Raw genomic sequence first — 16628 nt, 5'->3', positions numbered from 1 at the left:
GAATTGTTCTGAAATATTCTCAAATTTATTGTAATTTCTAATCTCTAGATTAAGTTGTTAGGTCATTAAATCCTAAAATAGCGCGACAGCTTCTCTATATAGTTCCTATTAAATATATATTACTCGTTCAATAGCAAAAAATTCATGTATAACTTTTTCTCTTCATAACTTGCATCGCTGCATTTCAATAGAATTGTACAAAAAATAAAGGATAAACTTATGCCAACAGGCACTGAAATTAGTGCCTTAAATTGTATGGGGGAAAAATATATATTATTAATTACCGTCAAAATAGACTCAATCTTACTCTGAAGCAACATCAATTATTCACACAATTTGCGCCGCAGAATTGCTCCTTTTCCGCACGCAAATCCTTCTGTTTTTCCCCTTCACTTCTTCAGCAAATACGTGTCCGGCGTGATGAGGATGCCATCTATGATGGCACCGGAGCCAGTCACTTGGGGCGCCGCCGTCATGGGCGCCACGGAGCCCGACAAGAGGCTGGAAGTCTGCTGATTGAGCACCATCGACGAGGGCAGGAGGGAGTTCGAGATGTTGGCCTGCGAGCCGCTCACCATTTCCCATCCGTGGCCATGGCGATTCGGCACCAGAGCGTAGCACGGCGAGGAATTCGTGGATGGAACCTGGAATCACGCCAAGAACAATTCCACTGTTAGAATCGCACGCAACATGTTTCACGCAATCACTTCATGGCCTTTTATTTGCCACTCTCATTTCGTCATCAGACGCGTGATAAAACGCTGAGAAAACACTCACCGTTGTTCGCTGCACTGATGTCGGATTTCGCACCAGAGAATTGCGATTACCGCCTGAATTGATATTCCTCAAGTTGCTCTCCTTCGCCTTTGACCCACTGGCGCCTTGACTGGCGGTCCGAGTGTGATTCTTCTGCGACAAGCGCTGCAAAGGCACAGAATTAGCCGACAAATCATGGTGAATAAATTTGTTGCTGACCAGCAAACTCACATTTTCCACACTGTTGCTCTCATTCTGGGCACAGGAATTCATGTGGCGCGACCAATGCTGTTGCTGACATGGATAGTCACAGTAGGATGTATTCCAGCAGCAGTAGAACTGCGCTTCCTTGCCACAATTCACGCACCACTGCTTCTTCTTCGTCTCCTCAACAGCACGAATCCGCTCTATTTCGCACTGCTTCCTCGTCTCATTGATCACGCGCGTCTTCTCCAGCTCAACGCTGTTCTTCATCTCGCACAGAATCAAGTCTGTCCGGAAAGAGAAGTCCCCAAAGATCAGTATAAATCCCAAGCGCCATACGAGTTAATATAGTTTACCTGTGCTGTTCTTGAGCTGTGTGATTTCCTTGTTGTGAGCAAACTTCAGCTTCTCAATCTCCATCTCTAGCATCTTCACCTTCGCATCCAGACAGCCATTCTTCGCCAAGTCGCCCAGAGTATCCTCTATCACAGTCCTAAAGAAGTCAGTCATCTGCAAAGGACAAGAAAGTCATCAACTGCACAGATTAACAAGTGCACAAGCGGATGAACCTTGTGGGCATTGTCGATCAGCAATTGGCACGCCGGACCGGCTTCCGAAGGGAACACAGAGTCTCCCTCCGAGCGCAGCGTGCCCGTGGGCTTCGACATGAGCTTCGGCGGCCCCTTGACGATCGTGTCCGTGATGGCATTGGCCAGACTCTGTGTCACGATGCCCGAGAGCATGTGCGACGTCTCCGTCGCGGCGATCTTCGTAGGAACGAGCGGTGGAATTGGCAGACCGGAAGAATTCTTCTCCTTCACGACAGCCGCGAGTGGCGGCACTGGGCCAGGAGTGCTGGATTCCAGGTCCAGTCGCTTGAGATTTGAGTCCATCGGGATGTACACCATGCTATTCATGGCCTCCAGATTGTTCAGCGCACCCACGTGGGCGCGCAAGCTGGTGGGGAAGGATTTGCGTGCACGCTGAATCTTGTCCGTGTTAATCTTCCGCGATCGACGCGTGGCAAAACCCGGTGCATTCCTGGCCACAAATGGCCGATGCTGCAGTCTCCCCTTCGCCCTGCCCACAGGCTTGTCCGTGCGAGATTCCAGTGGCACCGACGGCGGACGCGACGAATCCTCCGTGTCAGAAATGGGCTCAGACTTTATCCGCACCTCCTCGACATCCAGATCAATGACATTGCTGGGCGGCGTGACGGATTCTGGCTCTCTGGAGCTCTTCCTCGTGCTACTTCCTACCGTGTCGATGATCTTCTCCGTTGTCTCCTGATTAGAGTTCGTAATGCGTGATGTCTTGGATCTGGTCAGAGCGGATTCTTGCTTCTCCTCCTCACCCTGATTCGTAATTGACACATTTTCCGGCACCTTTGTACTCTCCTCGCGCACATCTTTCTTCCCAGGCGGCGGACAATTGCCACTCCTCGTGCGTCGACGGATTTCCTGGGCACTCTCCTTCACAGGCGCCACACTCTTCTTCGCCTCCGTCGTCGTCACTTCATTCTGTCCACTGACAGCACTGGAGGAAGACGATGGCGCACTCGATGTCTCCTGAACACTCTTCTTCTCCTCTCCACTCGCATTTCCCGCCGACTTATTCCGGATGATGCTGATTTGAGGGAGAGAAATCAGTGCCGTGTCCATAATTGATGTCTCACTCTCCGTCGCCTTCGACGGCGACTGCTCAAAGCGAATCTCTTCGTTGTCAAACAGATTCCCAGTGCTGATAACAATGGGCTTCTTCGTGATTGTCGATGTGGAGGAGCTGCAATCACTCGGTGGCGTTGCGGAAGCGGAGGATTGCGAAGAATTGACATCAGACTCTGGCGATTTTACCTTTCCCTTCAGACTCTCCACCTCCTTCTCCTCAGACTTCTTCTGCTTCGTCGAATCCGGCGGCATTTTCACCCTCGACGGCCCAGCGACAGGATCCGGAGCGACTTCCACTGATTTCTTACCTATATTACTACTACTACTACTGCTACTACTACTACTATTGCTTGTCGTATTGCTTTCCTTCATCTTCACCAGATCATCCGAACTGGACACTTGCTGCTCCGCCACATCTTTCTGCTTCGCCTCCTCGGCATCTTCGCACGACATTCGCGACCTCTTCGATGGCACTGCATTCCAATTGGAGGACTTCCTCTTGATAATCACACAGTCCACCTTCCGCTGTTCCGTCGCACACGTTTGTGGCTTCTTCACCGCCTGATATGATTTGCTCTCCAGAATGGTCTTCGTGGGCGCTTGCGACGCCATCACGTCCAGATACTTCTTGCGACTGATGACAATCTTGGTGGGCTTCACCTCAGGAATCGCATGCTTCTCCTCCGGCACCTCCGACTCCTCCTCCTCCATCTTCACCGCCACGCCATTCATTGGCTCCGTCTTCTTCACCACCGGCGCTATCGACAGATTATTGTCCGCTGTCTTGATAATTCTGTACGTGAGATTGTTCTTCGGGCTCGCGCTGGTCGCATTCAGCAGCTTCGCCAGCGGCTTCTTGTCAGACATGTTGTAAGTAGGAATCATCATCTGCAGCTGCTTCACCTCATTCTGCGGATCATACGGCGTTCGGAAGTCCGGATAGTTGAACACCCCAAATTTATCCTTGATCTTCGCAATGTGCACATCAATCTCCTTGATGCAGCGCTCAATATTGTTCCTCTTCGTCTTGCCCTGACTCGGATTCTTCTCCGAGTAGAGATAGCACTCCTTAAGCGGCACCCAGGCACGATCGTGCGCCCCAAAGAATCGCACATCCACCGACGTGGCGCCATTCACGGCCATTCCCTTCGCCGGCCAGTACGGGAAGCCCTTCAGCTTCGCCCACAGCAGGATGTGCGGCTTCGTGCAGACTTCCACGAACCAATCCGCCTGCGTGTTGGCGTTGTAGTAGCACTCCGAGCACGTCTCAATCTCATTCATCTCCTGCTTGCACACCCTCACCAGGCTCTTCACCACCTTCAGCAGATTCATGTCGAACGGCGTTACGCACGTGTAATACACATAGCAATTGTGCAATATCCACTTGACGTCCATCATGAAGTCATGCGTCGCCTTGTACTTCTTCGTGCGAATGTTGGTCTTGAGATCCGCCAGTGTGACTGGGTTCTTAATGTATGACTCACACTTCTTCAGGCTGTCCACATTGAAATTCTCCACAGCCTCTGTCGTCTGCAAAAATAGACATTTTCGTTAATAACACCGCAAACTTGCGCTCGCGTCTCAATCTCCTCTTCAATTGATATCAACGTCACTTTCTTCCATCTCTCTCTCTCCCTTTCATTCGCTCACACGCTCTTCCGCTTCTGCTCCACATTCTTTTTCCAACGCCTCACACAAAACGATCTAATTCTCGCATAGACTTTGCTATGGCCTCAAATGATTAGGTGCGCGATATCGCGCCTTTCCTTGTCCGCTGCAAAGCGGAAAAATGCTGGGTTAATCAAAAGGGGCGGAGCATGCAAATGGGCGGGACTTTGGAAGTTACGTCACAAGGAAATTATTCATGTTAAATGCAAATTTGAATGTTTAACATACAAGTAAATAGTCAAGAAAGAATATTTCAACAACATTCATTTTAAGAAATTTGTTTTCTTGCAATCTCTTTATCTGAACAAAGTCATAGTGATGTTGAGAAATTCCAAGAACATCTTTTTCCCAATCTAAGTCCCTTAAATTGAAATTCTATAATAAAAATCTATTTATTTATATGATATTATGCCTATTATTCACTCTGCGCGGGCCTACAAAAATTGTCTGACATTTTATTGAGCACTTAAACTCCTAAATAAGATTTAAATTAAATCACTTTGATTACAATTCAGAAAATCCTACGCAATATTTAGTGACAATAACCATTTCTCACAGTCGCCTTATTTCGAGCTAGACGACCGTGATTGAATCTGATTTCCTTCACACTTGCAATATCTGTGAACAGTGTAATAAATGCCCTGAATGTCTGAAGGACTTCTTTTGAGTGAATTGCGAACACAGAGAAATATTCATAGCCTCAAGCACGCCAAAAGGTCATCCACAAGATACTCGATTGTTTGCGCAAAACCCTCATGAAAAAAAAAGCTGAAGCCTTATCAGTGACTGAAATCGAGGGAAAAAGATCATTTCCGTTACACGACGAACTCGTGTGTTGTCCATTGATCCAACAAATGAGCCTTCGATTCAGCTGAAGGAGCATGAATTCAACTCTGTTGAATCACGAACAGACACGCTCGCTCTGCCTGTCTCGCTCGCGGATGTGGGAGAAGAGAATGCAGAAAAGACACGAGAAAATATTCCACCCACGGGAAGCGAATGAGAGACAGAGAGAGAGAACGAGAGAATCTCACCTTCTGCAGCTGTGTCATGCGATTCCAGGCAAACATGAGCAGCGTCGACAATTGATCCACAGATAAAGTGCTGGAAGACGTCTCGGACAATTGCACGCACTCTGGACACGTCCACGCGTCGCCACCCTGCACGCCGGTCAGCTTCAGACACTTGCTGTGATACGAGCGCACGCACTGGCAGCACGACAGATTCACGGTGTCGCCGTGGCAGCGCCAGCAAAAGAAGTCGGCGTTCTCCTACGAAAGAAAGCATGAGATTTCCCGTGAAAAAATCCCTTCGGGGAACTCACCTTCGGCGGCTTCTGCAGGTTGGAAATCTTGATGATGGGGATGGAATCACTGTACTCGCTCGTGCACTTGAGACTCTTTGTCTCGTTGCTCTCATTCTCCGAATTGTCCGACATTTCGTCCATGTCTTTCTCGTCCTCCTCTTCGTCGTCATCATCGCCGTCCTCCAGCTCCTCTTCGCGTTGGATGCGATTGAGAAACTTCTGCTGCTTCAGCGTGAACTCGGCGTTCTGCGAGCGCATGTTTGATCGTTTCTGCATGCCCAGATCCTCAGCATTGCCGGTGGACTTTCGCAGGAAATTCAGTCGCATCGACGAGGCGTCGATCACGGACAGACTGCGGCCACGCTGCTGGCCACCACGCGGAGCCGACTTGCGTGACTTCCGCACGCGTGCGTGATTGCCGTCCGTGATGTAGTCCGAGAGCACCTTCGAGGCCTTCATCATCTTGTGCAGCTGCTTCATCTCGCGCTTGATCTTCGTCTTGCTCTCCTCGCCATTCTCCTCGTCCGCCTTCTCGGCGACAGGTGTGCTGGCGGCGCCAGGTGCGCCGTCGGCCGCCTCGAAGCTGGGCAGCAGCTTCACAATCACCATTTTGCCCTCGCTGGCGTTCGCGCCGCGATCACTGGACGCATTCTCGCGCTTCTTGATGGCGTACGACTTCACAGGCGCCTTCCTGCGCTCCTCCTCCTTGCCCTTGAGCCCATTCGCACATTCCGCGTCCACCTGCGGGAAGACCGTGTTCACCTCCATGTCCTCCGTGATGACCTCCTGCTCCATCTCCGCTATGTCGCCAGACATGAGCGCGTGGATGTCACCATCGCCGAGGCACTCCGCCACTGCGTCCGCCGAACGGGACATTCGTGCAGCCCTGAAACGCAAGAGCACCAATTGAGCAGACGACAAAGGCCATCTCCGCGCTCTCCGTGTCAATGACCATGGCGAAGGAATAGCTTGAGCGCCCCCTAAGCGAGCTCCGCGAGTGCATGTCTGGATGCAGCTTTCACTCCGCACTCTCGCCCCCAATGCCGACCATTGGCGCGGGGCTATGAAGGTCCAACCCCTGCCATCACACCCGCTCCTCGTCGTCGCCCCAGCGCAACAATGGACCGCGCTGCAGCCGAGAAAATCCATCCGAGGACTCGGTCACAGTGTCCTTCCGCTCACACCCAAGCCATGCACTCCAGGAGCCCGCGACATGCACTAAAACAACCTGTCCTCATTAGAGATGCCGCTGCATAGTGGCAGTCTACTCACCTTCTCCTCAGAGACACAAAATTTAGCTCAAATCGCGCAGCACAGCGACAAACTTGCCTGTACGACCCGACATCGCCATTAATGTAGCATTTTTTTGGTCCGCCTCGGCGCTCTTCGTCAACACTCGCGCCCTCTGCCGCAGCACCGCCATCTAGCGATATTCCTCAAAGTGAAACGCCAGTCAAATTCCTTAAGCAATTTCTCTTCTTTCTTATTTCATCATTTTTTTTGTTGTTTTTACTCTCTAACAGAATTGGTAATGTGTAGAAATTCCAATAAGATCAATCTAAAGATACGGTGAAAAGATAAAGACAAGAGCCAGAGCTCGTAAATGAACAAATGAAAAGAACTAAAAACAGTACAATAATCTCTAGCGTCCACAAATTCATCCGGATCAGTCATCTTCCGGCTCCAATTCGCCCTTCTCCTGCACCTTCATTATGCACTCATTGACAGTCCTCTCGAACTTGCTCGCGATGTCCACATTCTTGAACCTCACGGCCAGATTCTCCGTCTGCGCCGGTTCCTCAGCATAATTCATTGCCGCCCAGCAGAACGATCTGCCCGTCTTATTCATGGGCGCAATCTTGAAGTCCGCCGAAATGGCATGATTCAGCACTAGCTTGTGGATCTGCTCTCGGCGCAGCAGGAAGCGATAACTTCCCTTCTCCGGATGGTGAAGTAACTTGAAATCTCCCACGCCTGCAAAGCATAGAACAACATTAGCCTCAAGACACTGTGTTAATTGCCTCAATATCTCACCTCTCTCCTTCCACTCCTTGTTTGTCGCATCGAAGCGATAGAGATGCGCTCGATCACTGAAGACAACCGTCTCCTCTTCCTCACCAGTTGACACCTTGATCTCCTCCGGCAGGGCGATGACGGGCTCATAGTGCGGATCGTAGTTGGAATCTTCATTTCCTGTGCCATTTTCCTCACTCTTCTTGCTAGCGCCAAAGTGACTGAAGTCATCATTGTGTGACAAGCCAAAGAATCCCTTCTGACCAGTCGATTCTGCCGTCTTGAATACATCCGTATTGGAACTCTTGGCCAGATTGGCGAATGACAAGTTCTCATCCATCTTCAGAATATCCTTCCCCACTTCGGGCTCCTTCTTCTCGGCACTGCCAAATGTGAAGCCCGAGCTCACCACAGACTCACTCTTCTCCTCCAGTTTCTGGCCAAAAGCCGGCGCTCCTCCGAAAATACTCACTCCAGGCTTCGTCTCCAGACTCTTCGCCGCCGCTGCGAAGCTGAACGTCGACGCTGCACCGCCGCTGCCACCAAAAATACTGCCACTCGTCGTTGTCGCGGGCGTTGCAAAGCTGAAGGGCGTCGTCGAGACAGTCTCAGTCTTCGTGGCCGTTGAATTCCCTCCAAAGATCGAAGCACCGCCACTGTTTCCGAACGAGAATGACGAGGAATTGAAGAGACTCTCGCCTGACTTCCCACCAGATCCAAAGATATTCTTCTGCGTATCCAGCGAAGGTGTGCTGAATGGTGATGCTGGAGTTGTGGTTGTCGTGAATCCCGCACTCGCGGCTGTGGTGGTTGTCTTCGTGTCAGCAAATGTCGGCGCGAAGATGGAAGTTCCCGTGCCGAAAGAGAAACTCTTCGCGCCACCGCCGAAGATGAAGGATGACGATTGCGTTGTTGGCGTGCCAAACAAATTCTTCGCCACCGAATCCTTCGTCTTCTCCTGCTTAATGAGTGATGATGCTGGGATGTCTGGCAACTTCAGCGGAATGGGATTCTCATCCACAAGATCACCATTGATGTTCTCCACCTCGACGAATACAAACTCCTCATCATTGCATCCGCGACAACCGCTGCAGTCAGGCTTTGTCTTGTACTCGAAGAATCTCTCCGGCAGTCGCAACTTCACTCGCAGCTTCTCCTCCTCTTCCGCCTCGCCACTCAGTCTCCCATTGACCTTCACCTCAGCCGGCTTCGCGTCTCCTCCTGGAAACAATCCAATCATTGAAGATTGAAAATCGAAAGATAAGGCCAAATTTCACTCACCATTCGGCAGAGATCCTGAAGTTTTCTCACCCAGCGCCTTCTGCACGGCATCCAGGAATCCCTGAGCAATGTCTGCAGTCTTGAATCTCAGACAGAAATTCATGGGCTCCAATTCCCCCTCGCTGAAGTCATCAACGGCAAAGTGCCAGGACTTCTCGTCCTTCTTCTCATACTTGATGTCATCCGTGAGTCGATGATTGAGGCAAATCTTGAGAATTGGTTCACGACGCATCAACACTCGCAGGACATTCGATGTCTTGTCACGCAGGATCTTCACATCACCTGTGCCACGCTCCTTCCACTCCTTGTCAGCAAATCTGTAGAGTTTGGCTCGATGGCAGTAAACCACTTCCTCATTCTCCTCGCCAGTCTTCACGTCAATCTGTGAAAAATCAAAGGAAGAATCAGTGAAAATCAGGACATTTTTGAGACAAATATCTCTTACCTTGTCCGGCAGAGGGATAACAGGTGTGAAGTATGTGTTGTTCTCCTCTTCAGGAACCACCTCATCATCCGCACACTTGCCATCTTTTCCCGGTGTGCTCTCTGGCGTCTTCACCTTCCCCGGACTCTTTGCGGTGAAGACAAAGTTGAACGCCTTGTCAGGCTTCTTGTCATCCTGTGCGTTCTGCTCAGTGTTCGTGGCCGTCAGGAAGGAGAAAATCGGCGCATTGGCAGCCGGAGCGGAACCGAAGCTGAAAGTCGTCGCTGGAACAGTCGCTGCTGGCGCAGCTTGAGTGATTGGCGGCATTCCAAAGGTGAACTTTGTCTGTGTGCTGAGATTCAGAGATTGATTCTTCTTCGGCACCGTGTCGTCCTTGGGACTGTCGCACGCCACGCAATAATTCGTGTCGGATTGATTGCGAATGAAGCACCCTTTGCACTCCCACGAGCCAGCTTTGGGCTTGAATTGATCCCCAAAGCCCACCTTGGGCGCCTCAACTTGACCAGTGATCATGGTGCACGTGAGCTCCTTGGCAGAGAAGTTGTCCTTCTTCGGCGCCTCTTTGGGACCTTTGCACGCCACACACTCCGTCACATTGGCAGCATTCATCACGAAGCATCCTTTGCACTCCCACTGGCCAGCTTTGGGCTTGAACACATCACCAAATCCAATTGGAGCCTTCACTGGAGCTGCTTCTTCGGTCTTCTTCTCCGCCGGCGCCTTGAGATTTGCCTGCGCTTTCAGCACAGCACTGTGGAAGTCCTTGCAGATGTCCGAAGTTTTAAATCTGATGGCAAACAAGTCTGTCTTCATCTCATTGTCCGCATAATCCTGAGCATACCAAGTCAAAGCCGTCTCTGTGTTCGGCATCGGTGTGAATTTCGTGTCCTCCGTGATCAATTGATTGCAGCACAGCTTCAACACCTGCTCGCGCCTCATCAGAAGTCTCACTTTACTGGCATCACTCTTCTGCACCAGAATCTTAATGTTGCCAATTCCTCTCTCCTTCCACTCCTTCAACTCCTTGTCGAATCTCAGGAGCTTCGCTCGGTGCTCAAACAACACCGTCTCATCCTCTTCACCAGTTTTCACCTCCACGAGCTTCGGCAGCGGAATGACTGGCTGGAATTGAGCTGTCGACACATATTCATCCTCTTCTCCATCTCCTGATCTATTAAGCGATGTGTCGCCACGCGAATCATTCAGCACACTGGCGACTTTCTCACTTCCGCTGGTGTTGAAGCCGGTGAAGAGATTGCTGAACGTCTTCTCAGTCTCGCCCTCCTTGGGCTTCCCGAATGTGAAACCACTGAAGGGATTCGGGAAGATCTTCTTGTCCGGATCGGGTTTCTTCTCGCCAAAATTGAATGACACCGTCTTGCTCAGCGGATTCACCTTGTTGGCATCACTCAGTGGCGGTGTCTTCTCCTGCTTATTCACTCCCTGCTCCATCTTGATCTTCTCCACAGCCGTCTTGAACTCCTCCGATGACTCTGACGTCTTAAATTTCACGTAGAACTTCACAGAACGCAGATTTCCCTGAACCAAATCCGTCGCTGTCCAGGAATACGTCTTATCCTTGCCCTTGACAATTGTCACCTCCGTCTCAGGTGCAATGATGTGATTGGCACACACTTTGTTTCCCTGATCACGTCGCATGAAGAAGCGATAGCGCTTGAGATCCATCTTGTTCTGCAGGATCTTCAAATCACCCAAGCCACACTCCAGCAACTCCTTCTCGATGACATGGAAGAGTTTCGCCGCTCCGGAGAAGCGAACAATCTCACCATCCTCATCAGACGCCTTCAGTGCTCTCTGTTCAGCCTCCAGAAGAGCCGCATCGACTTGACTGTCTTCCTGGAGCTTCTGCTGAGCGACATCGGCATTTGGCGGTGTCACAGCCGACAGTTCTGGCACCACAGAGCTCTGCTTGATGTGCTGCGGTGGAATTGTGACACTGAGCAGAGGCGGAGCTGTGGAGATGGTCGTGTGTGTCGGCAGAGGATCCGAACTCGTGATCACCACATTTACCGGCGGCAATTTCTCCACCGGCGCATTGTTGTACGTGCTGTTCCACGTCTTCACCACCGAATTGTTCATACTGTACTGATACTGATCCGCTGTCGTTGCCGTATTCTGCATCTTGGCCGCCGCTGTGGCCAGAGAGGCTGTCGGATACATCAATTGTGGCGTCTGATCACTCACAGACTGCTGAAGTCGCAGCGTTGTATCATACAATTGCGCCTGTCGCTGCAGCATCTGCGGCGATTGTGGATTCAGACTGAGTCCAGCAGCTGCCGACAACGATGCTGTGTCCGGATACAGAGGAACTGCCGTCGGCACAGTCGTGGGAATCTGATGGAGCGACATGGCGGCACTTCGCTGCAGTTGTTGCTGCAGCAGCTGAGCAGCAGTGCCACTCACGGTGGGATAGTATCCGTACATGGAGTACAAGTTCCCAAAGTAATCCGTCGATGGGATCTCCTGCTGGCGGCGAGTCTCCTCATCGTCGAGCCGATAAATGTCCTCCAGAACACTCGCAGCTGTATCCTTCTGTGCCACCTTCGTCTCCACAGTCTCCTGCAGCGACGACAATTGTCCCTTCACGTCGCTCAGCTCCTTCTTCACCTCACTGAAGTCCAGCTGGAGATTGCTCAGGAGTGTCGTCATCTGCTGAATCAGCTGCAATTGCTGCGTGTTGTCCGTGAGGACAGATCTTCGCTGACGATGAAAACCACTCTCGCTGCCATGCAGAGCATCCTCATCCGACAGGAAATCATACTCCGACTCCTCGTGCGCTCTGCTTGAGTACATCTGGAGCTTGCGCACTTCCGCCTGCACCAGTCGCTTGATGTATGCACTGTCGATCCCCGAACTGTCGTGCGAAGCCACTGGCGTGCTGTCACGCTGAGGCGTCTTGGCAGCGGCCAATTTCTTATTCGCCTCCGCCACGAAGAACGCCGCTCCTTCAATACTCGACTCACTCAGCTCCTCCACACACTCGTCATATCGCTCGCGATCCGTGTATAGTTTTCCCAGGAAGTTCACCGCATTCGTGGCCAGAACTTCCATGTCCAACTCATCATTGGCACACGCTTCCTGCGATGGAGAGTACTTGAAGAGCTTCCTGGTGGACACAACACTCCCGCTTGGGTATCTCTTCAGCTGACGCACGGCATATCTGTTCAGCAACTCAACGCGATTCTCCAGGTAGTTCCTCTCGGCGGACTTCTTGAATCCCTCCATGCGATCCTGCAGCGTGTGACCGACCTTCAGAGCGATCATTGCATCCATCCGCGCATTTCCCACACACCGAATCACCTCAAGCCCGTCCTGAACTGCCGTTCGCACCTTCACCACGTCCTCAATCGTGCCATTAGTCGTCATCTTGTACGCATTCGTCCACCAATTGCTCTGCTCCTCCGTGCACATCTTCAGCATGATGTTGGCAAAGGGCAGCACATCAGGCAATCCAGATTGACCTCGCCGGGCGACCAATTCCAACTCCCGTCGCGTCTGGAACACCGTCGCGTAGAGGAAAGTCTCAATGTCCAGCTGATTGAGTGTCGTTGGAGCGCAATTGATGAGATTGGACATTGAGAAGCTGAGACAGTCAAATCCTGTGAAGTCACACTCGGACAGAGTGCTTGTCTTGAGGCGCACGTACACTTGATGAGCCAAAGAAGCGGGATTCAAGAGACTGGATGACTTGGCAAATGCCTCCACGTGATTCACCGTCGGCATTTCGTACAGCGGTTCAGTCAGAGCGGCACATGTGGTCAAATATGATGTGCTGATGGCGCTGAGTTGATCACTGGACTTGAACAGGAGCTTGAACAGTGCCTGTTTCCACGCGGAGTTGGAACACTTGCCGCGGATCTGCATCAGAAGGTCTTGATGTTGTTTGCTCGCCGCCAAGAGTGTCCTTCCCGCCTGAAGACACCGGAAAGCACTCTGATTCTGCCACTCGAGCAACAGATGCTTCATCACTTCCGGCACCTGACGCACCAGATTGTCCGGAATCTCGAGGCTGCCACACTGATAGGCATGCAGCAGGAGAACAAAGCTGTTCTTCGTGGCTTCTTGCCATTCCACGCTGCCAGTGAAGTCGCGCTTGAAGAGCAGAGTCGCTGCGTGCAGACAAAACTGTCCGCGGAAGTAATTCACCAGCTGAATTCCCACCTCGGCACGCAAATCGATGCTCGACTGCGAGAATTGGAATTGATAAAGAAACTGGTCCAGTTCGAAGAGAATTCGAGCACATTCGCTCAAATTGCCACTACGGACGGACGACAGAGCCGAGTCGGCCTCCAGATTGAGATGAATCTGCCTCTCCAGGGCATTCAGGTAGAGACAGCAGAAGTCTTTGTTGGTGATCACGGAATCGCCCGAGATTTTGAACGTGGACAGAACAAGATTCACGGCATTGTACCACTCCAGCGACCTCGTGAATTGCTCGTGATGCTTCGTCTCAATCTCACTCACGTACTTGAACGCCTCGGAGATCTTCTTGCGCTCCAGAAGTTGCTTCAACAGTCGAATCCGGAGATTCACGTCCTGAGGCTTCTTCCGGATCTCCTGAATGATGACACTCTCCACGCCGTCGCCGGCATTGCTCGCGGACATGAGCTTGAGGCGCAGATTGAGCACAGATTCGTCCTGAACGGAGTCGTCGCGCATCACGAGATCTTTCCAGAACTTCACCTTGCTGGAAGTGAGGTTAGATTCGTCCGACAGCAGCAATTTGGACACTGAAATCAAAGGAAAAACCATGAGAATCTTATGGGACGCAGTGAAAGACTGGTGAAAATACCTTCCACGACCAGATCTGGCTGATTGCGGTCCAGCAGGAGGGATTTTTGATAAGCCTCAAGGGCACTTTCCACCCTCTTCAGGGCGATGCAACACTTTCCGAGCAGTTTGTACGCCGAAGCGTTGTCCCTCTTCACGGAAATGTACGTGGAAACGTAGTGCAGGGCACTGGGAAATTCGCCTATCTTGAAGTACAGCTTCGCTATGAGATATCCTCGGAGATTTCTCTGCAAAAAGACAATTTTCGCATGTCATTGACGCACAAACATCAGCATTTATCGCTGAAAAACACCCTTTTCCCCTCATAAATCCCACCCAAATACCCACTTTCAAGCATTTCTCGTCATTTTCACACCTCGAAACCCTCCCAATTGTGCCTTTTCCCTCTGATTTTCGCAATTTTCAGCAATTTCCATTGCCCAACCACGCCATTTCTGCGAACATGAAAAGTCATTAGCAGAGTTCTCACCTCATTTTCCGTGCGCAACTTTGCAAACGCCGTGCGCACGTGCCGATCAACTTCCTGCTTGGTTGTGAGCATTTTCACGAACCTCGCTCACTCACGATCACGCTGGGATACACAAAATATGATTTCTCACTGTATTTTCCGCGCAAAAAGCCTATGAAATTTCACTTAATTTTCACGGCGTTGATGCTATGATGGTGGAACATCGCAAAAGTGTGAAGTTGGCTTCAAACCGCGCGCACTTGAAGTGATTTTGAAAATGCCGCTTCACATGCTGTTGATGGGTTTCGCCCAACTGTAAACAAGACGTCGACTGTTACCTTCAAGACGTTCTGTGCTCAGCAAAGAATATGTGCATACAATTCTTATTATACTGAAAATTCTAAGAATAATTTAAATTTATTAGGAAATTTTGGTCATTTCAGTGACTCATATTCAATAAAAAATACAAAATATACGATCGGCGAAGGAGAAATATTTTTCGAACACACAGATTCGTCCATTGACTGCATGACGGAATGTCCCTTTTTCGCTACAGGGATTTTTCACCTTTGTCACTGTCAAAATATATTCAGAGGTCTTGAAAGTGAAGCGTGAAACTTGCTCTTCAAAACTCAAAGTGATATTGCAAGAGAAAGACTGATTATTTCAACATTTCAATACTTGTGCAAGTGCGCCAGGAAGAATTCGCTTCAAAGTAAGGACATCAGGGATAACAAAGACGCTTGAGAGGATTTTTGAGGCTCATAACGTGACCGACGCCAAGAGATAATGGATTCCAAGAAGTCAATTTTAGTATTGAACGATGACTGCCTCTTTGTCATCTTTACTTACTTGAATGTTAGGAAGCTGATAGAGTTGGAGCTCATGTGCGATAGATTCCAGACTGTTGTTCAGATGGTATACAAAACACAGCACGTGTTGGATTATGAGAAGCTCGTGGAAAGAAATGAGAGACTGAAGATGAAGGACATGTTTGCCATCTCGGCTAGGCTTGGCCCTTATGTTCATACTCTAAATGTCTCATCGTTTATGATTACTGACTCAAATTCCGCATTTCTTGAAAACCTCCTGCAGGATTTCAGAAAATTGAAGAGCTTGCGCATGCACGCATTCTACATTCGTGAAATAAACTTTGAGAGAATTGAGAAAGTATTTGAGCAGCTCGAAACAGTTAAAATCATAAACTGTGAAGCTTCGGACAAGATTGAATCCTGGCTGCGAAAAGGGAAGAATTTGCGGAACCTGGCCCTTTGCGGTAATTATAAAATTCGCGGAAAGTGTTTGGCAGTGTTAGAGAACATGATACACCTCAACCTGGAAGCATGCGAAATGCTGGAATTATCTCACTTCAGAACATTCTGTGAGCGCAATCCTGGACTCAAGAGCCTGAAAATCACTGGTTACGTTAACATCAGCACTGACTTCTTGAAAGTGGTGGTGAAGCACTTGAAGGGCTTGGAGAGAATTAAAGCCGTGGATGTGAGGAGACACACGGACTTCAGGGTGTTGGGAGAGCTAAAGCACTTGAAACTTCTGGAAATTGGAGAAGAACACATTATTAGCATCTTCAGTCCTGATTCTTGTCTGGAAAGACTGCTTGTCTGGGATACATTGGAGCATATATCACTCATGTCAAGTTACTTCAAGAAAAAGACTCTGCGCACCATATGTTCCTTCACCAAGCTGAAGGTGCTGAAGTTCCGATCAAATCAGGACTTGAACGATGATCATCTGTTAGAGATGTCGTACTCTAAAGCCCTCATAAATCTCCACACTCTGACACTTTACTACTGCTCTGGAGTCTCCGATACAGGCATACTGGCGTTCATCAAGAACTGCAAATACCTCACGAAACTCACAGTAATCGATGACAGAAATTACGGTGTTTCGTATGCTTTTATCAAGTGGATCTTACCCTTCCTGGACGAGAGGCCTGCACCGCTGTTGATTCGAATTCCACGGAAAATATTGGAGGACATCTCCCGGCAAAATCGTGATATGATGACT

The 16628-nt window shown here is 50.1% G+C and overlaps 2 protein-coding genes across 2 annotated transcripts; both read right to left on the bottom strand.

The window, feature by feature from the left end:
- Positions 1-2: 2 nt before the first annotated feature.
- On the bottom strand, positions 3-6957 carry LOC132265229 (MYND-type zinc finger-containing chromatin reader Zmynd8-like). Its single transcript, XM_059765807.1, has 8 exons — positions 6874-6957; positions 5620-6487; positions 5330-5566; positions 1530-4157; positions 1317-1470; positions 988-1247; positions 778-921; positions 3-644 (listed from the first exon to the last, which is right to left on the bottom strand). The coding sequence occupies exons 2-8, from the start codon at positions 6475-6477 to the stop codon at positions 390-392; spliced, it is 4536 nt and encodes a 1511-aa protein (XP_059621790.1). The 5' UTR covers positions 6478-6487; positions 6874-6957; the 3' UTR covers positions 3-389.
- A 102-nt stretch (positions 6958-7059) lies between these two features.
- Positions 7060-14829, bottom strand: LOC132264860 (E3 SUMO-protein ligase RanBP2). Its single transcript, XM_059765191.1, has 6 exons — positions 14622-14829; positions 14154-14379; positions 9341-14091; positions 8896-9277; positions 7636-8835; positions 7060-7575 (listed from the first exon to the last, which is right to left on the bottom strand). The coding sequence occupies exons 1-6, from the start codon at positions 14691-14693 to the stop codon at positions 7268-7270; spliced, it is 6939 nt and encodes a 2312-aa protein (XP_059621174.1). The 5' UTR covers positions 14694-14829; the 3' UTR covers positions 7060-7267.
- Between the last annotated feature and the right edge of the window lie 1799 nt (positions 14830-16628).

Source organism: Phlebotomus argentipes, unplaced genomic scaffold (genome assembly GCF_947086385.1).
Source record: "Phlebotomus argentipes unplaced genomic scaffold, Phlebotomus argentipes genome assembly contig_2, whole genome shotgun sequence".
Lineage (NCBI taxonomy): Eukaryota > Metazoa > Arthropoda > Insecta > Diptera > Psychodidae > Phlebotomus > Phlebotomus argentipes.
This window is presented reverse-complemented; position numbering and strand designations above follow the sequence as displayed.